Below are 21,970 nucleotides of genomic sequence, written 5' to 3' on the forward strand. Positions count from 1 at the left end.
GAACATCTACGCTCATTGCTTACAAAATATTTGAAAATATATAATTATTTTAGTTTTTATTACAATTATTAAAAACTAAAAGAATAAGATGTCCTACGAAATTAACTATTCTTCTGTTTTGATGCCTTAGGTTCCTACTACAATAAATCATTTGCGAAAGTATAGAATTGATCCCCATTCAAGTCAGCTTTACAAAGGTATGTAAAGCTGACTTGAATGGGGAAATACCTATAGTATCTTAATTCTGTAAACTCCCAAGAGTATATAACTGAAATAAGGGTAAAGATATTCCGGTTGTACTGCATTATTTGTTTATATACAACAGGAACGTTACGTTAATTTGTTATCGTGACGTTAATTATTTTTTATCGTTAAAAAACCTATCTTAAAGATCCAAAATCCACTACGCAATGAAAAATAAACTCATTTCATTGAAACAAATTATTCGTAAACCTTATATGATATTGCAGCATGAAATTTTGTGAGGAATATTTACGCATAGTTTTGTATATAAGTACATATACCTGTTGACTTCCAAGCAGGATATATTAATATAAATAATTGTATTTAACTAACATGACTTGTATTTTTTTAAATATTGAAAAAGAGTAACTACTGACTTTCTTGCCGGTTCTTCTCGGTAGAATCTGCTTTGAGAACCGGTGGTAGCTTCACTTATTCACGATTCAATAGTATTTGTAAAAGCCTACTTGAATTAAATTTTTTTGATTTTGATTTTAAATGATACCTATATATTATATTTCAAATACATGAAAATCCTAAATATTAATTAAAAGTACACTTTACATATCATCTGCAAATTCCTTTTCACGAAAACTTTTTGTTTCACGGTTTTTTAAAATCCTTGGTACCCACTGTTAAGGGTTATTGATCAGTTTTATTTCAAGGAAATTCCCATAGGATTTATTGAGGACTTACCTAATTAAAATTAGTTAAGAATCATTGCGATCAAATGAAAGTAAATCAATACCAAATTAAATGAAATATAGTTGTACTGTGTTTAGTTGAATTATATAATTTTCTGTATGTAATATAATATTCAAAAGAAATAATTATGCTATTGATGTGATATTAGCTCTAACTACCAAAATAATCGTATTATTTACACGGGTCCTTTAATTAGGCACGTATTGGATATTTTGTTTTTATAACCGTATCATAAAATAAACAGTCAAATGACAGACGACATGGTCCAGTGGTCAGAATACGAATTTTAAGCTGAAGATTGCGGGTTCAAACCCGGACTAGTTTCACTGATGTTTTTTTTACAATTTGCCTATCAGTTTCTGTCTGAGAAAACTTGCAAACTTGAAATTAAAGTTTGTCACGTGTTTATCCATCAACCCGCATTGGAGCGGCTTGAAATATACTCTAAACCTTGATAAAGAGCTTCTTTAGTTCAGCATTGGAATCTATACATATTTTTTAAAATTAAATAACCTTTATTTTACAATTTTGTCTGTCTGTCTGTCTGTTTGTTCCGGCTAATCTCTGGAACGGCTGGACCGATTTTGACGGGACTTTCACTGGCAGATAACTGATATAATAAGGAGTAACTTAGGTTATTTATTTTTGTTAAATTATTATTATGTCATTTACAATTTTTCAATATTACTGTGTTACGAAATTAATTTATTATACAAAGTTATTGTGTACAACTTATTATTTATGAGATTTAAACAGTAAATTTTTATGTTTTAATTACAGTTCTTATACGAACGTATTTTATATGAATACATCAGATCGATTTAGTTCCAATACATGTAGTAAGTTGTAAAATATGACCAAGAGTTTCTCTAAGCGATTTTGCTAGAAATGAATCAACCATAAATCCATCAAAGGGCTTGCTGTTATAATATCTCCTTGTCACCTATATGCTGATGGATTTACATTGCTGCATCATTTTCTAATTTGAGTGACGCAGTTGAGTAGATTAATAGTGACTTAGCTGTTATTAGCAATTGGGCTATATCATATGGCCTGTTAATTAATCCTCTCAAATCACAGACCATGATTGTGGACAGTACAATTCAAGTGTCCAAGTTAAAGGATGCTGTATTGTCCAAAATAGAATAATAACCGTTTTTGTTTCGTTAGGCTATAAATCTTAATTCTCAGTTGGTTAATATCTCAAGATCTTAACACGTGCCTTTCAATGAAACAGTTATTTTTTATGTTGTCGCCAATTAAGTATATATATATATATATATATATATATATATATATATATGTAGGTAACCGTCAGGCTATTAAGGTACTAACGCTTCAAAAGAGCTCTTTAATTATTTACCGGAAATGAAGGAACAATCTTAAGTTCTTAATTATTTCGCGTTTCTAGGTTAAATCATTCTGTATCACAGCTGTAAAACTCAGTAATACTCCTTATTTTTTATAAAGCTATACAACTTTCGAACCTATCAATGGGGATATTATAAAATACTAAGTATGATTATGATCTTTTATAAATCTAATCAGAAATATTTTTGTATGTAAGTATATCATGATTATTGTGCGCTGGTTTTGTTTCTTTTACATAGTAATTATTCATATAATTTTATCGTTTATCTAGGAAAAATATGAAACGAAAATCTGAACAATAATAATAACAAAACTAATTTCATATACATTTAAATTTATATTATTATTTTTTGCCATTCAATCGAAGTTGGATCGAAAAGCAATCGAAATCGTATCATAATCGATATAAATATATAAAATTAGTCCTGTGTTACGATTAAGCTCAGTTTTATTTTATGAGAAATACAGTTCAAGCTGTATCAGAATAGAATATATGAGGTAACATAATCGTTACATATTGGTGGAATTGACCCCCTGTTGACAACCTGGGGCCTATGATACAGCTGCGTTACCAATAGTTCATTCACCTTTCATAACTATCACAGGTATATTATTAAAAAAAATAAAAGTTGTGTAGGGGATGGACAACTACAACGCCTAATGGTAAGTGGTCATCACTACCTACATACAGACGTTGGAACTGTAAGAAACATTAAATATTTGTCAATGAGCCTCTAACCCTGGGAACGAAAAATATATGCCTTAAAAATATATCGTATTATTTAAATATATCTTCAAACAATACTAAGCATTGCTTTGACGGTAGAATAGCTAGGTAGAATATAAATGACGAGTCAAAACCTACCCAGATGAGTTTACACCAAGCGTTTTGATTATTATTTTATTTTCACCTACAATTCAATTTGGTAACATGATTCGAGTGCTTATAAAAACCCACGAGAAAAAAGAATATTTCGACTTTCCGATTCCACGTAGAATCCTCGATAGAGATAAAAATAAAATTATTAGTATTGTGTAAAAAAATCCCTTTCAAGAATAAAATATCTTGACTAAAATACTAGGAAACGCGGCCCACCTAACAGTACCCTTATGGAGACTTTGGATAACACATCGAGTATATAACGACACGATCGTGGCCGAAATTATTGCCTCAGCAAAATAAAACGCGACTAATCAATCTCAGATGTCGACTATATCATTCTATTCGACATATAGTTTTCGATTTGAGCAAGAATATAGAAACTGTCTAATTGACGTTTTTTTTTTTAATTAATACGCCATAACTGTCTACATACATTTTATTTTATTTCACCCCTCTTATTCGTAGCTTTCTAGTAATCAATGTTTCTTTATTACGCCTCGTATATAATTCTATGATCAATATATCTTGAAAATAACCGTTCCTCAGAGAACTTAAATTTAAATATATGTATAATTAAAAATGGAACGCATAACACTTACTACTAAATAAGAGAATATTACCATTAATAAAAATATATGAGTTTAGAAATAATATCTCAGAGGAATCAGTTTTAAAAGCGACAGTAAAAAAAATATAACATTACGTTGTTTCTCTTGTAACGTACTAGAAAATATCTATGTACCATGTTCGTAAGTAACAATTAAAAAAAAACGCAACAAAGTCACCCGCTCGTGAAATAGGTCCATTGTTACGCACTTGAGACCGAATTAGCATTGGCACCAATGCCACCGATAAGGAGATTTCACGCCCTATTGACCTTACACTCAACCCTATAAGGTCGAATATCGTGTGAACGCGCTCTGAGGACCCGAGAGTACCGGAGTTATACGTATGTAAAAATGTACCAGAGGGCCACCCACGAACAGTGAACGTAATGAACAAATGCACAAACATGCAATATCCCCTTCACGTGCATGGATCAGCTAACAACGCTTTCATGGGATATTCAGTTTAATTGTGACATTTTTTTTTTATTTATTTGTACCAACGAGACTCCCAACTTCGTTCGCGGTTAGAAAATAGAACAAAACCTTTTTTCTGGTAGAAAGAACTCTGGCTTAACAACATTAAAAATTTTAATTTTCTAAAATAAATTTAACATTATAACTGAACAGGGTATGCTTACCATGATAAGTTACACCAAAGCCTATAGAGTGCTTATAGTGATACAAATTCAATTATTGAAAGCTGTATTGATAGCATAAAAACTATAATAAAAATTAAATTCCACACCACCAATATACAATAGCACATAATATAAATATTAATTAAAATCAAATATTATTATTTAATTTATTCATACATATCGCATGATGACGTTTTAATACATTTTTGCAATTCGCTGCGCAAGCGCTTGGTCGCTTACGTAGCTAGAAAACTACGGTCACATAAAACTTTACGTTAGCACAATTTAATCAACACTACACTTTCAAACGGGGTCAGGAATTGCGACACTCATAATTATATGTACGCGTTTTAATAAAATTTGAATTTATGTTTGTGGGTCACTGTTCGTTCTGTATTCAAGGGCACGGATTTGAAGCTACGAATTATATTAATAACTAGATTTATTCGCGGCTTTACTCGCGCGAATTTATAAAACACTTTCGATTCTCGTTATACCCCCTTAGGGATGGAGTCTCGTAAAATCCTTAACTGATCTACACCCTCTGAATCTGCCAAATTCAACTTTTTAGATGTTATAATTTCTAATAAATCGTGAATAATCCGTGAATAGTATTTCGCTTGTATATATTAATAATGGTTAATAATGTTTTTAAGTCATTTTCTGAATTTTTTCCGAGAACACGTCAATTCTAATAGATGATAACTGGTTAAAATCTACCAGCAGCGTCCAATTTTCATTTGCTAAATTTGTTAATGATTCAACTCGTGGTCAGCGGTTAAGAAAACCATCGTAAGGATACCTGCAGAAGCCATATTATGTCAATCTGCCTCTTGCATCTAACCTATGTGGGTTAACCATATCTACAACTTACTCCAAAATAGTCTTTCTTGTCATTTTAGAAGAAAAAAAAGGTCTGGGAAATGGACCACTTGTATCAGACATATGAATCATTCCCCATAAATTCATATATCTTACTAAACACCGCTTATAAAGCAATGCGTGCACTGTTGTATTCCGGTCAATAAGTTTAAACGGCAAGTTTTAATTTTAGGATTAAACGGCAGGCAGGATATGTTTTTCTACTTAGGTCTGGGATTACTCGTGTTTTGGCAAAGTAAGAATTAATAAATAAAAATAACTAGGTAAACACAGGCTATCGGACTTGCTTCCCTGGCCTGGCATTCATCTTACATATCATTGAAATTATATTTATTAATTCTTGATCTCTTCCTTCTACTCTTGTCAATAACTAGGCATAAATAATACTTTCATAAAAAAGATTATCGATCATCCCACTAAGGCCTTCTGACCTGGACCCATCTAACTTTAACACATAAAGCTGAGAATTTATTTTCATATTTAGAAACGAAAATAATTGAATAACGTACATTGAAATTGACTCTCGATTTCTGTCGCCAATAAATTCATACATCGGTATCTACAAGAAGCTTTGCCAGTTCACAAATTTGAATCACATGCAGAGAAAACTTAAATGCTAAAATTGTGGGGTCTTTTGTCATGCGGAATAAATAAAAACTTCAGTATTCTGTAATGTACAAATAAAATACAGATTTTCTTAGAAGATTAACTACTGAATTTCTTGCCAGTTCGCGGTACAATCCATTCTCTGAAACTGTGGCTGCAGTATCGTAATCTAATCTTGTAAAATGACGAATGAGATCCTACTTAAATTATATTAGGATTATTATGAATGTTGTTGCCAGTATTTTTTAAGCTTAAATTTAATCCACTTTAAAATGTAACGTTTTAAACGACCGCTAAAGACTTGCAACCAACCTTTTTTGTTTCGAATTTTATTTATTTAGTAATTTTGAAGAGAACAGACGAATATATCTGATATTACTCCGTTCGATATCTCCGGTCATTTAATCTACCGTCCTCTACGAATTCTGGATTATTCCTTCCTTCATAAAATGAATTCACAATTTTAAACCGACATTTCAAATAAACTGACTCTCATATGTATCTTTCGTATTGAACAAATAAATAAAAAACAGCAATATCGGTTGCTAAGTACACAAATGTTTCACGTAGCCGTTGTATAATAATAAATATTAAGTTTCACAATATACTGTAGTTTAAAAAAGTATTATGTCGCACTTTTTTTTAAATATACAACTTCTTTTGGCGCATTTTGTGGGTTAGTCTCACTCCGCTGGACTTTACGGCCTTTTGGGCACGGCGCGTACTCGATACAACTTCTTTGCCATATATTAAGTATATAAACGAAACTGAGAAGTTGAGGACGTATTAATTAAATGTTATAATGATAAATATAAAAGCAACAGATTTTCAACGTGCCACTGCTTGGCTAAGTATCTTTATTTTTAGAAGGTTTTGAGCGAATGTTGTGGCATTCGTTTTTCTATACAAAAAAAGAATGATAATCTCTTTACGTTTTATTCATATGAAAATTCAGTATTCTTTCACTGGTTTACTGGTTCACTGACCTAACCTAACCTAACTACTTTGAGTACTCGGATTAATTACTTATATATCGCTTACTTGATGGTTGGGCATTGTCATACCAACAACCAACTCATCAGATATTCTACGGAGATACTTATAAATGTTGTTTTCTTGATTCGAAGTGAGTAATCCAGTAACTACAGGCACAGCGTTGTAACATGTTGGCTTCCAATGTTGGTGACGTATTAGCGATTTAATGAATGGTTGATATTTTTACAGCAGCAATTTTTATAGGCGGTTATAACCACATACTAAAACATAAAAAAGCATAAGTAGATTGTATTTGTGTTGTCCCTGTTATACACACGTAAATGTACATACGACCTTTTGTTCTAACGGCAACGATAAGCGTATTGAGGTATGTATATTTTGAATTATTTGCCACAACGACCACAATCAATTAGTATATAATTTATCGGCATCCTAGCATCGCATTAATATGAAACATGTCAGTTTCGTTACAGGGATTCTATGCTGTGTTTTATTTGAAATGAATTTAATTGTAAGTCTTTATTTTGTAAAACTATTAAATATATAATGTTTTATATCGAATTTGAAAGCAACGTTTGAATTAAGACTTTTCTTTTACAAATAAATAAGTACTAATGTTGAATATGTATTAAAGTTAATAAGAGTAAAATAGTTTTTATTTCGATAATTAAAAATGTTTTTTTTTTTTAATATTCAATAAAAACTTTTTGAAAACATTATAATTTTTAATTATTAAAACTATTTTAAAATTGAATTAAAAGAAGCAATAAATATACGTATCAAAAATGATACCTTAGTCTTATACATGAAGTTGCAAATTCCAGGTAGCGTCATCTTGTACGCGATACTATATAATAGCAGATAAGAGAATACTAGAGTATCTTTATAATCTATGAATATTCATTCCAACTCTACATTGTAGAGTCTACTACAACCATCAATATTACAAAATTTGAAAGAATTTCATCTGTAAACAGTTCCATACAAATATACATATAATATTTTATAAGTATATATTATATTGGAAATCTTTCAATAGCGATTCGTATTCGTATTCGTAACGAGAGAACGATAGCCGAATACAATCGGGAGTCGTGAAATGGCATACTTTAAAACGCAATGCCTCATACATTTGTCACAGGGCTGGTCAAATTACAGAGTCATTCGACTCGACCGCGTGCCAGCCAGCTGACCAACACGATAACGAGGGCTGCCATCGTGGAATCTTATTATACAATTGTATAAAATAATTATACATTATACTTAAGTTTTTATGATTTATAATGCGTGAATATTGATGGTAATGAAAATATTATATTATTGGTGAAAATCAATCAATAATTATTGAGTAACATAAGTGTGAAAGTATTTTAATGAAATAAATATATTCAGCTAACAATATATAATAATATAAGAACATATATATGACATATATAATGACGAAATAAATCGCCATGTCTTTTACTGGAGATAGATGTTTTTTTATCAAATAATCTTTCATAAATATATTACTCTAAATTTACATTAAAAATTTTGTTAGATTTAGTAAATAGTAAAAAACTGTTAAAAACCATATACTGACATTTGTTTAAACTTTGACACATATCTAATTAAACACTTTCTGTAACTATTTATTATTTTAATTGCTTATATCACAAACAAAAACTTTAAACTATGTGTGTTGTACTCACTAATAATATTACTGCCGAATACCGTGGTCACTGTTTTTGGGGCTAACGTGTAATGTATTGTAAAAATGTATGTATTTAATAATCAATTTACATAAAATACCTCTTCAAAATGGCAAGACATACATAATGTACATAAGTACTTTGGGCATTTCTATGTCAAAATTAAGCAATGTTATTATTATTTCTTATTAAATAAGAAAAAACAAAACTTCACTTTTCTTTTTTAAAATAAATAATGTTATTTTCTAAAGCGTCGATGTTATAAATAATACAGTTGTATTCAATAATATATTTAGTTTTAACAAAGGACAAAACATACGAATGTAATTTACTATGAACTAGTGATCTAAGCAAAATTCTGTGAACTGATTTCTGACCGAACTGACTCTTTTGATTCACTAAACGTTACTAGATATTTAATAATGTGTGTAACACACGAACACTTCTTTCAAAATTGTGCAGTGGAATTATTGTTATTTACTTTTTTATCTACATTTTATTTAGTTTAGACTTCTGCTCCCGTTGTCTATATGGTTTCTTTATTTCAAATTAAGAATATCTAATTGACCTAATTCTTTTTTAAATAGAGTATAAAACTATTCGAAATGTCATGTTCTTCTTAAAAGCTGAAATGTTATAAGAAATTTCATATTTCGAACATTTTTTTTTTTATTTATGTAGACTAAGAAAATCAAGAAACTTGACATAGAAGTACAGAACTGTTTTGTCTATGCCTACGTAAATGCGAATAATTAGAGGTCTAAATTTGATTTTTTTTAAATATTGTTCCTCCTTGGTATGGCAATTCCTATTCTTGTTACAATGTTACCAGTGGAGATATCAGGATTATTATTTTTTTTTTTTTTGATTCCATTAATATGCTTGTGTAGAGAATTAATTAAATTGTATTTTACTCAAAACGATTAAATTTATTTATTTGACAATAATATTAGTGGAATTGCCGTCGATATAACTATATATATTTAATCAATTAATTTAAGCCTAACACTGGGCTTTGACACGGGAGCTTTCAGCGAAACTTTATTTTGACGGCATCTGTCTAGATTATCGGAACGCTATTGAGTGAAAAGCTAATTGTATGTTTTAGCAATACGGCAAATGCATTCATTGATGGAATTTGATGTGATCGTCGCTAATGATTTATTTAATGATATTTCATTTGTTGACTATGTTTAAAATGACATTTTTATAGTTTATTTTCGTATTACTAGGAATAAAATCAGATGTAAACATTTTAATTAAACTTTATTATAAATATTTTTGAATTTTCATAAATAATATTTTTAATAGAACAAAAACATAAATAGTCTATTTAATTATTGAAATAAAAATACAAATTGAATTTTTAATATTTGCTATCATTATTTTATAGGTGGTAACATCGGTAGCCCTGACATCCCGTCAACGGGTAGTAACTATTTCAGTGCGGTATGACTAACAAAAAAAAATACCTTAATTTTGAACAGTAACGTCATACAAGATTAAGAAAAAAAATATATTTATTACTGGCACAAAAAAAAACACAAAATGAAAGTTTTTTTTTTCTTATTAATAGGCACCGAGCACCACATACATTAATCCTAAAAAGGTTGTGTCATATTATAGGATTAGTTTCTTAACATCTTAAACCTTCGAGTAGTAAGTATTTTATGAGGATTTTTGTAAAAAATCCTTTGACGTAGATAGCCTGACCACTGCTGACACTTAGGTGCTTATTGTGCTGAGAAATATTCGGTTCCCGGCTTTCTATTACTATGACCTGAAGTACATTATACAATGTACAGTCAGAGTAAGAAAACCTTTGTCCGTTTTCAAATTCATTCCTTTATCAAGTCTTAAACCCTTAGTGCCCTTTGAATCTAAACGTCAAATCACTGCAACGCAATATGTCATTCTCGATCGGTAAAGCAGATCTCACACGAAAATAGATCTTAAGTCGTCGAACTTTTTCTTACCCCGCCTGTACATTATTAACAGTTATCCAAGAATTTAGAATACGTCGTCTGTGCAAATAATTACTTAAATATTTCAAAACTTATATACTAAACTCAGCGCATTCGTTGTACAATAATTTACATTATATTATAACTGAAGTTGAAATTATGCGTGCCTATTACCCTAGGGGGGAATGTGGAATGGTAGATGAACAGTAGAATTGATAGAAATACCATTGCCCATAATTATTTGACTGAATGGCGTTGTGGTTACTTATGACAGAACGACGTAGGTTCGGCCTCGTTTAATTCAATCATATTTTGTATTTTATAAAACAACTATTAGTTACCCGCGGCTTCGTTCATGTTTTAGGGTGTTGGTGGTCATGAATTAGACAAAAAAGTAGCCTTAGTCCTTTCTTTGAGTCCAACTTAGCTTCACACCAAATTTCATGAAGTATGTTTCAGTGTTTTTTTTTTTTAATAAATAAATAAATATTGGACAACATCACATACATTACTCTGATCCCAATGTAAGTAGCTAAAGCGCTTGTGTTATGGAAAATCAGATGTAATGAAGGTACCACAAACACCCAGACCCAAGACGACATAGAAAACTAATATACCTTCTACATCGACTCAGCCGGGAATCGAACCCGGGACCTCAGAGTGGCGTACCCATGAAAACCGGTGTACACACCACTCGACCGCAGAGGTCGTGAAAGAGCAACAGACTGCAGACAGACTTACTTTTACATTTATAATATTAAATACATATTTCAAATTTAAGAGAATACTGAAAAATTATACAGAGCCCTCGATACTTTTAGAACACGATAAATAGATTCCGTTTCTTTGGCGAGCAGTATTTCATCAAATCGACACCGAGTTGATGCTCGCTGTCGGAACAAGGAATTCTATTGATTAGCTTCACTGACACACACACACATACATACATCCTAAAGCTCTTGATTGTTTACAGTAATAATTTGACAGGTCTTTTAAACTATAAATAATTTATACTTCGAATGAATTTGTGAAAGAGTCGTATAATAACATATGATTTATTTATTAACAACTGGTGGACAGTTTGGACTGTTAATCATTAAATAGTATAAAACAAAGTCACTTTTGCTGTCCCTATATCCCTTTGTACGCTTAAATCTATAAAACTACGCCAACTGATTTTGATGCGGTTTTTTTAATAGACAGAGTCATTCGAGAAGAAAGTTTTTATATATAATACATGGAAAAATTCGTAAAGAAACACTTATAATTGTAGAAGTTTCTATTGTGATGTCATATCATTTCACCCGTGCAAAGCCGGGGCGGGTCGCTAGTTTAGATATAGAATGATAAATTAAATGATTTAAAAAGTATTTCTCAATACAAAATGTATTAAAGAGATGTTTAAAAACTTCAAGCTTGTGTTGTCCGATTTTTATACAGAATGTATTAATTTTGTTGTTGTTATTTAATCTTGAAAAATAACGAATGAAAAGCGCTTGTACTGAAATAAAATCTATTTTGATTTTATTTTCTATCGGGGTAGAAATATATTTTGAATGTAAACTAACACATTTACGAGTGAATATTTTATTTTTATGTTAAACTAAACGGGCGTGTATCATTTTACGCGTAACGAAAAATTGAAACATGCCAATCTTTACTAATTTATGAGACGAATTTTTATGTCTAAACTTAAGATACAGGCCGCTCCAGAGTGATATTTTTAGTATGTAAAATTATTATTTAAGTTGTAAGTAAGATAAAAGATTACTCAAGCGATATAACATACTCATTACTAGCATGAAATAAGTAAAGTTATATTTATGAAGAGGTCAATTCTACTAACAAAGCAATCGAATGAATTTAAATCAGTTTAAAGTCATAATCATATCATAACAGCAATCTGTAAATTTCCCACTGCTGGGCTAAGGCCTCCTCTCACTTAGGCGCTACGCGCACCTTCTCCTCCTGCCTCAATAGGCGCCGCAGGGACCAAAGGGGGTCTCAGTACCCCGAGAATCTCCCCTAGGTGTTGGAGGCCCGCATAGGCGCGCCGACCGTCAGGGCGTCACGATAGCATGCGTAAGCGATTCCGTGACGCCCGCCAAAAGACGGAGAGGGTACCGCTGGTCCTTTAGTGGGTAAACCCAGTGGACCTGGACACACCAGGGAACCGGGGAGTCCCACATACCCCCCCCCCCCCAATCATTTCCTGGGTTTGGACCGTAGTCATCGGTTAAGATGAACGCGTTCTAACCACTGAGCCATCCTGGCTTCTATAGAATTAGCCTGGTTACGTTTTATCTAAGATTTATTTTTGTGAGAACTAGACAATCAGATCAGTTAACTTTTATTTTCAATTGAAGTTATAATCGTCTGAATTTATAGAATAGTAAAAATTATATTTAAATTTTAGTAGGCTGTTTTAACGCCTATTTATAATAATATTTAGTTTAATTTCGCTCCGCTTAGCGTTAAACATGTATTGTCCGAAGACGACAATATGTAGACCTATTTAATTATATTTGCTTCATATGCAGATATATAATAAATGCAATAAGCAAATACGAGTTTCCATCTACTTGTCGCTTAGTACATATATACGAAATATTGATTATAATTGACAGATTGATTATAATATAGATTTACTTGGTGGTAGAGCTTTGTGCAAGCACGCCTAGGTAGGTTACACCAACTCATCAGATATTCTACCGCTAAACAACAGTACGTAGTATTGTTGTGTTCCGGTTTGAAGGGTGAGTTAGCCAGTGTATATAGCCATAGCATCTTAGTTCCCAAGGTTGGTGGCGCATTAACGATGTAAGGAATGGTTAATATTTCTTACAGAGTCATTGTCTATGGGTGATGGTGACCACTTACCATCGGGTGAGTACTGTTATTTGGCGGTAGAATAACTGATGTGTCCGTCTGGGTAGTACACCCAGACGGACTTGCACAAAGTCCTACCACCAAGTGAACTGTGAAGCTGTGCACTATTATTTAAATTTTTTTCAATATACTTTTATTAAATGTAAGTTTTTTTTCTAAGCATAATAATGAAGATATTTAATACTAAATTTAAAAAAAAATGTTTTTTTTTTATTTTACTACTTGTTGTGGTGTAGCTACTTTACCATGGTAAGTGAAATTAATGCCTGGCAGTGTAATTGTGTTGTATTCAATTAAAAATCCACTAAAATAATTTACCGTCACAAATTTGACGTTTCATTCCTGCCTTTCTTAACTACAGTCATCCCAAAAGAAAGGTGAGATAGAAGATATTTCCATCTCACGCATAGTTCTATGAGACGGAAATATGACACGATCACGTGCTTATAAAACACCGTTAGAAAAACAATTACATTTAAAATCAACATCTACGAAAAAATATTACGCTGTATCACATATGGATATTAAATGTCCTTCAGTACACATTATCTATTCAGGAAAATATCTTTATTGTTTTAATATCTAATATCTTTACCGAATTAATATAATACGTATTATTTAAAAAGCAAGTAATGCAGAGCGTTTGTTTTGTTTATCTATCGTCCCTGACACGAGTTCATGTGACGATGATCGGTGATACGTGCGATTTAAAAATTATATGATGAAATATTATTAACATATTAACATCACCTATTATTGATATTTTTGTAACAAAAAAATAACTAACATCTAAAACTGTTCATAGTATTATTATTAAATTTTTTTATGGTATAGTTTGGCGGACGAGCATATGGGCCACCTGATGGTAAGTGGTCACCATTGCCTATAGACAATGACGCTGTAAGAAATATTAACTATTCCTTACATCGTCAATGTGCCACCAACTTTGGGAACTAAGATGTTATGTCGCTTGTGCCTGTAGTTAAATTTAAATCGATATAAGATTATTTTTATTATTACAGTTATTAAAAACGGGGTTACCATGTTTCGGATTGTTTCGAGTATCGAGTGCACGTAAAACAAATATAACAAACACAATAGTAGGGGTAAAAGTGACAATGGTAGTGGTAACCAGTGTTCACGCAGCAAACGTACGAGAAAGGAGGTAGTCCGATATGGACACTTCTAATGCCTCAACAGCTACCCTCAAACTTCAGTCTCGTGAACAAGACATGTCGAAATAAATATCCATCTAATAAGTATAAATACATGGTATATATACCGTTTTCAACAATTGTATTAATAACAATATTCTCTAAATTGTGCTTAAAAAAAACTTGTACAATTCGGTAGAAAACGCTGTCAGACTGGTACATTCGTGAACGTATTACGATGTTAATTGTAAGACGGAAAAATAATGCAAACTGTCAAATATTTATGTAACCATTTAGGTGGTTCAGCTTATAAGTCTGAAATTCTCAATAGGGCCGGATTTAGGCATTTTCCAATGACATAACCTTGTGTCGGAAATCACGTAAAGCCTTCGAGGCTCCGACTGATCTCTTCTCACTTCTATCTGCTGTCAAAATGGCCTATAGACATATAATGGCCTATAGATATATCCTGTTGGGTAGATATTTTTTATAGATTACAAAAAGTTCATTACGCATATTTTTATATTAATGAAATTATATGTATTTTTCTTTGTTTTTAGGTTAAAAGTATTATTATGCTTAAAGGTATTTTGCTTGCGAAGAACTTTAACCAAATTCCTTAATATTTCATCAAGACGGTTCTTCATGCACTTATAGCGTAACAGCGGATATATAACAGAAGTGATCAATACAGTTAGACATAGTAAATAAACCCCTTGATAGGACAATTAATAATTTTATTAAAAAGACGTGATTTATAACCGACGATTCTGAGTTCAAACCCTGGACTAAATTATCATTTAATTTGTATTTATAATTCGATTATGGTTCGACGGTTTGAAACCGAAAGGAAACCTGCCTTTAACGGATAAGAGCCTGTATGAGCTATCAACCAAACCTATTCCTTTAACCCCCCTTGTAACTATATTTTTTTATCGCTGGAATAACGCTTTACGCGCTTCCCCCACGTGATGGAAGATGGGGGGGGGACGCCTGGTTCCTGAATGCCGAGTGCGCCCCGGCCCACCATGTTTACCCTCTAAAAACACCAGCGGTACCCTCACCGTCTTTCGGCGGGCGCCACGGGATCGCTTACGCATGCTACCGTGAACCCCCCTTGTAACTTAGGCCAACGCATACAGTGGTACATTAAAATAGATGAGTCGAAAACATGATGCTTTCTCGCTCTCTCTTTTAACTATCCACACAGTAACCAAATTATTACAGTATCATCCGAATAACATACATTTGCAAAGTTTCAAATATCGTACTACAATTAGAAGTAGTTTGAAATCGACTTCCTAGATTTGTTTACATACTAACTTTGTTACTCTAATGCAAGTTCAACTGAAATACAAACTTATTGACAATTATTTTTTATATAACTTTTGGTAGTTAAGACTACGCCTATATTAAATGATAGTTTTAATTAGTTTAATTATGTGTCAAGCAAATAATTCTATGAATAAAACGTTTGTATCTTTTTTTTTCTTTAGGTTGGCCGACGAACATATGGGCCACCTGATGGTAAGTGGTCACCATCACCCATAGACAATGAAGCTGTAAGAAATATTAACTCTTCCTCACATTGCCAATGTGCCACCAACCTTGGGAACTAAGATGTTATTTCCCTTGTGCCTGTAGTTACAATGGCTCACTCACCCTTCAAACCGGAACACAACAATACTGAGTACTGTTATTTGGCGGTAGAATAACTGATGGGTGGGTGGTACCCAGACGGTATATAATATATAATATAGACGTAAGTACTATAAGTCGAAAAGGAATCTATATTGCTAGAAATGTTAACAGTGTAACTAAATAAATGTTCCAGTAAAATTTGACCTTGAGATTTTATCCATTACCGCTTCAAGATTCAAATCGAAATTAATAAACGATTATTAAAGAATATTCTCGATTGACATCTCCTGTTCCTAGGTTAATGCCTACACAATAATATTATTACCCTGACTTTACATTTATTACGCACGAGATGTTTACATCGATCACCAAGATTACATGCCTAGAGATTTATCTAAAAGGGCGTGGATTTCGACTGATTACAAATCAAACGAAGGTTAATTTTTTCTTCATTCGCTGATTACAATTTAAAATATACAATATTATTAAAGTTATGAAACGAAAAAGATATCCGAATCAGAGGCGACAAGACTCAATTTGTCCAATATGATCTATTTATAAATTCCATACACAAGTTCCCAAATCATACACTCATCCGAATCGTTTGAGACACGACGAAACTAAAACAATATCATTTTGATATTGTAATAGAGGAACGGACATAACATCTCTGACTAAACGTTGAAGTATATCGTTAATAAAAGACTTACAACAACAAAGTCAGCCTGTAAATTTCCAACTGCTGGGCTGCCACCACACTGATCCAATGCGGATTGGTAGAATACACATGTGGCAGAATTCGCTCACGATTTTTTAGCGGTGCTTGTCTGATTTTGAACCCGCAATCATCGGTGATGATGCACGTGTTCTAACCACTGGGCCATCTCGGCTCTAAAGTAAAGGCATGCGATACAGGGATTTATTACAAAAGTATCAAATAAAATATAATAAAGTATGTATTTAATAAAAGCCAGTGAAAGTTATCGAAGAAAACCAATTAATGCTGAAATTAGTTGCCATCGAAATTTTGCCACCGTAGCCAATGTAGCTTGGTTAGAAAACCATAATTGCGTAGTAGCCTGCATATATTCATTGGTCTTCTGGGATATACTCTGGTACTCTGTGATATTAAGTTCCTTTATGAAAATTGGAGGTCCAATTACAAGCATTTGTGGTGATTGATCTTAGTTCACATAATTGAGAGCGTATTGACGGTAAATGAATGATTTATTATTTTCAGTAGAAATCAGCTAACTTGATACTCGTATACAAAAGCTCAAATGTTTAGATGGCATGAACGAAGTATGAAAGAAAGCAGTATGAAGATTAGAAGCGATAAAGCCAAAGAAAGAACGAGCGATTTATGTAGAATTGGCTTGACCAGATTAAGACATTCTTCAAGTGTTATATCTATGATGATGGTGATGATAATAATAAAAAGTTGAAAGCGTACGCCAGCTATCATTCCACAAGCCAGTAAAATCTGACTATTAAGTACAAAATCTAGTTGCTTGTTCGGTTTTGATCTCATAATCAACGTTTGAGATTCACGTGCTCTGACCACAGGGGCATATCAACTCTAAAAATAAATGTCAACATTGCTTTTTATCATTAATGAAAACAAAATTTGGTTCAGATTTTATTGTTCCATTATGTACATAAATAAAATGTATTATTATTTTCACAACATATTCGATGTTGATAATGTAATGTAGTTTTATTTTAATAGGTTTCACCAAAGAGTTAAGATAACAAAACGTCTCTATAGCATATAAAAATGATAAAAACAAATATTATATAAAAACCGCATGCAAAGATTTACACTTGAGCATATTCTATTTTTCAATGTAAAAAAAATAGAATACTAACTCTTAAATTAAAATTTAAAATAAGAACACATATAGTTAAACTTACACTAGTTTAAATATCGAACGAATTTACGAAGATCATTCAATTAATTGAATTAAAATCCTTTTTGTGTATAACGGTTAAAGATACTCATTTACAGGAAACGTAGACAGCTTGAACTTAAAACAAAAACTTGAAAATAATAAAACAACGGCTAAGTTTTAATAAATAAATAATATAATCTCAACATTTAACGAAACGTCTTTGAGATTACAAATACATTTTCGTATTTTGCAAGAATAAATGTCAAACAAACAAGGTCGGTGATGTAACTGGTGATGACGGGAGAACAGATAACACGGTTCACATTGATAGCCGCTAGCTTAGTGAACGTCACCGTCTTATTATTGAATAATTATATTCAATTTAAAACATCTTATACCCGCAATTTTCACACTGCAGCGAATAGAAAATCAAAAGCGTCACGAAGAGTCCCGTGTAGTGAATGACGTCACTAAAAATAAACATGGCGCCGTGTCAAACCGCCATGTCAACTTACAGGCGCTAGCTTTACCATAGTGTCAAAAAACAATAAATATCTTTCAATACACTTTTTTTTATTCAAAGATAAGTTAGGAAACACTAATGTAATCACGAGTATGTTAACGGCTTTATAATTAGTATTGATAAATTAATTACCGGAAAACATTGTAATATTTACAAATACAGTGCCCCGCAGCTTAGCCGGCAACAACCTTTATTTGTTTTACTAATCAAAACTGTGAAGATTATTTGTCAATAACATTTATTTTATAGTTAATTATTATTAAAACAAGCAACTTTGTTAAAATTATTTTAATTTCAATAAAAACTTTTCATCTTTTACGTTTGTAACTTTATTTTAGAATGTCCATTATGCACTTCACTCATTATTGCATGAACAGGAGTCAGTGAGAGCGCTCGCATTCATCCCAGTTTTCGACATATACTCGTATATAACCGTTGCTGTATTTTTGGAGAAGATATTATTCCTCAGAACCTATTGGACCTTTTTGGTGAAATAAATATTCGGTCTAAATCTACTTATTCAAGAGAAGATATCATGTGTGCATGTACATTGAACATTGGTGGAAATTTGTAACTCGGTAGAACTTACATTCTGTAATGGAAGCGTGAAACTTATTTCAATACTATAAAGCTGGCGTATTTGTGGTGTAAGAAATGACTTTATTGGTGGTAGGGCTTTGTGCAAGCCCGTCTGGGTAGGTACCACCCACTCATCAGTTATTCTACCGCCAAATAACAGTACTCAGTATTGTTGTGTTCCGGTTTGGAGGGTGAGTGTGCCAGTGTAACTACAGGCACAAGGGACATAACATCTTAGTTCCCAAGGCTGGTGGCGCAGTGACGATGTAAGGAATAGTTAATATTTCTTACAGCGCCATATTGTAACAATCTCAGCGTCCACCCCATGTCCTATGTTAAGAAAAAATATCCTGAGATGGTGCGAAATTTTGACATATATCATGCGTAATTATAATATTTATAATTATAATTTATAATATCTATCATTAATAGTACAGGAGGTCTTAGCCTAGCAGTGGGAAAATTAGAGCCTGTTACTTTTTACTTATTCATATCTAATTTGGAAGAGACTGCTTTCAAATAACATTACGACCGGAGTCGAGGGTTCTGTTACTGGCTGTGTAATAAATAATATCAGAATGATTCAATTCCCTCGCAAACCCAACCGAGTCGAATGGCACTTGCATTGGTAACCCAACGCCAACATTAAATCATTTATTTTCTTTCTCACATAAGTTTTTTTTTCGGTGTTTATTGTTATGTGACAAAAAAGATTTATTGTTTAATGCACATTTGTTTCCAATATTTTATAGCCTTGACACATTAGCACGTTCTCAGTTTCAAATAGTTAATTTAAGTTTATTGGAAAGTTTTTTTTTTTTTTTGATATAGAAATTATATATGTCATTTGTATTTATAAATTCACATGGCTGCGATGTTTCCGTGTGAGTGTCAGTATTATTTACGACCGTTCAGGTTTGAACGGAGACAGTGTGCCAAGTACCGATCAAAAAGTCAAATAATTAATTTATTATATATTTAATGTTGACAAATTAATCAACTCAACTCACGAACGTTTAGTAAAGGATATTTTGTATTTAAATATTCAATGGCATTTGAAATCTTGTTTTTAATGACAGGACAGTAACGAATCTTTAAAGCGCTTTAGTTCTCGTTTGTTCCAGAATAAAATGTCATTCTTATTTATTTAAGGGGTAAGAAAACAAAAACTTAATGTACATATTGGTTAACCAAATTAAGAAAGGCGTGTTATGCCATATCATTGATATAAAGCGACAAGGTTCTATTTTAATACATAACAATATGTTCTATTAACTTTTGAATATTAAATAATTATTAAGTTACTTATGAGTTTGTGAGGTTATGTCTTCATCTTAGCAGTTATCCGAATTCTGTATCAGCTTTACATTTAGATATTCTCGTGACAGTTCAGAAGGGCTTTCAACACTACACTGAACTCATCTTCTAAGATGAATTGAGTTAATTATGAACCCAATATATCAGTCCGTTATATTATTGTGTCATTTCATTTTTACAGTTATATTAAGAAGTGCGACCACCTTCGATTCATAGTTATAAAATAATTTAGCTTTACTTCTGATTAACGCAACGCTGAAACTAAAGAGCCTAGATAAATTAAATTTCGAACTTATGTTTTATATTTTTGGGAAATATGATCTTTAAAGGTGACAAACGGATGGCATAACTTTGTATGGACGTTGTGAAATGTTTAGTAAAAGTAGATGGAGTACTTACAGTGTGATGAACTTGTGGCAAGTTGTAGATCATCCTACGCGCGTCGTACACGTTCGCGGGGATATCGTTCATGTCGAATGGCAGCGCTTCAGGAGTTAAGCGCTGTGCGTCGCCGCCCTGCCGTGCGCCATCGGCGCGGGCCACTGGGAAAATCAACCTCGTTGTACTCTTATATCGGGATAACAACAACAACAACAGACTGTAAATACCCACTGCTGGGCTAAAGACCTCCTCTCCCTTTGAGGAGAAGGTTTGGAACATATTCCACCACGCTGCTCTAATACCGATTGGTGGAATGCACATGTGGCAGAATTTCCATGAAATTAGACACATGCAGGTTTCCTCACGATGTTTTCTTTCACCGCTGAGCACGAGATCAATTACAAAGACAAATTAAGCACATGAATCAGCGGTGCGTGCCTGGGTTTAAACCCGTAATCATCGGTTGAGATGCACGCGTTCTTACTACTGGGCCATCTCGACTCATCGGGATAAAACCTCGCCTTATTGGTTACTAGTAGTTACCCGCGACTTCGCTCATATTTCAGAGTGATTGTCATGTATTAGACAATAACAGTAGGCTATGTCATTTCTTGGAGTTAATGTTTGCATTACACCAAATTTCATCAGCGGTTTGGTCGTGAAAGAGCGACAGATATACAGACAGGCAGACAAAATTACTTTCACATTTATAAAATTAACATAGATTTATTGACACAGGTTTATTGACACGGGATAACTAATGCTACACTGCTAAAACCACACGAGTTATTTAGGTGTTTAAGATGTTATATCCCATAGTCTTGCTTAGTAACCTGGGATCTTCCTTGGGATACAAACTCGCATACTAAATTCCAGAAAAAGAGACCTACTTTCGCATGAATAAATGAGTATGGATTGATCTTACTTGGTGGTAGGGCTTTGTCTGGGTATGTACCGCCCACTCATCAGTTATTCTACCGCCAAACAACAGTACTCAGTATTATTGC

General features: G+C 32.5%; 1 protein-coding gene across 3 annotated transcripts in view; it reads right to left on the reverse strand.

Annotated features, from left to right (window-relative positions):
• LOC124543246 (forkhead box protein L2-like) overlaps window positions 1-21,970 on the reverse strand; it is a 112,850-nt gene that overhangs the window by 80,547 nt on the left and 10,333 nt on the right. For all 3 annotated transcript variants that reach the window (XM_047121389.1, XM_047121388.1, XM_047121390.1), the window contains exon 2: window positions 20,982-21,124. In XM_047121389.1, coding sequence (XP_046977345.1) covers window positions 20,982-21,124 — 143 coding nt within the window. The remainder of the gene's footprint in view (window positions 1-20,981; window positions 21,125-21,970) is intronic.

The sequence above is a fragment of the Vanessa cardui genome, chromosome Z (assembly GCF_905220365.1).
Source record: "Vanessa cardui chromosome Z, ilVanCard2.1, whole genome shotgun sequence".
NCBI lineage: Eukaryota > Metazoa > Arthropoda > Insecta > Lepidoptera > Nymphalidae > Vanessa > Vanessa cardui.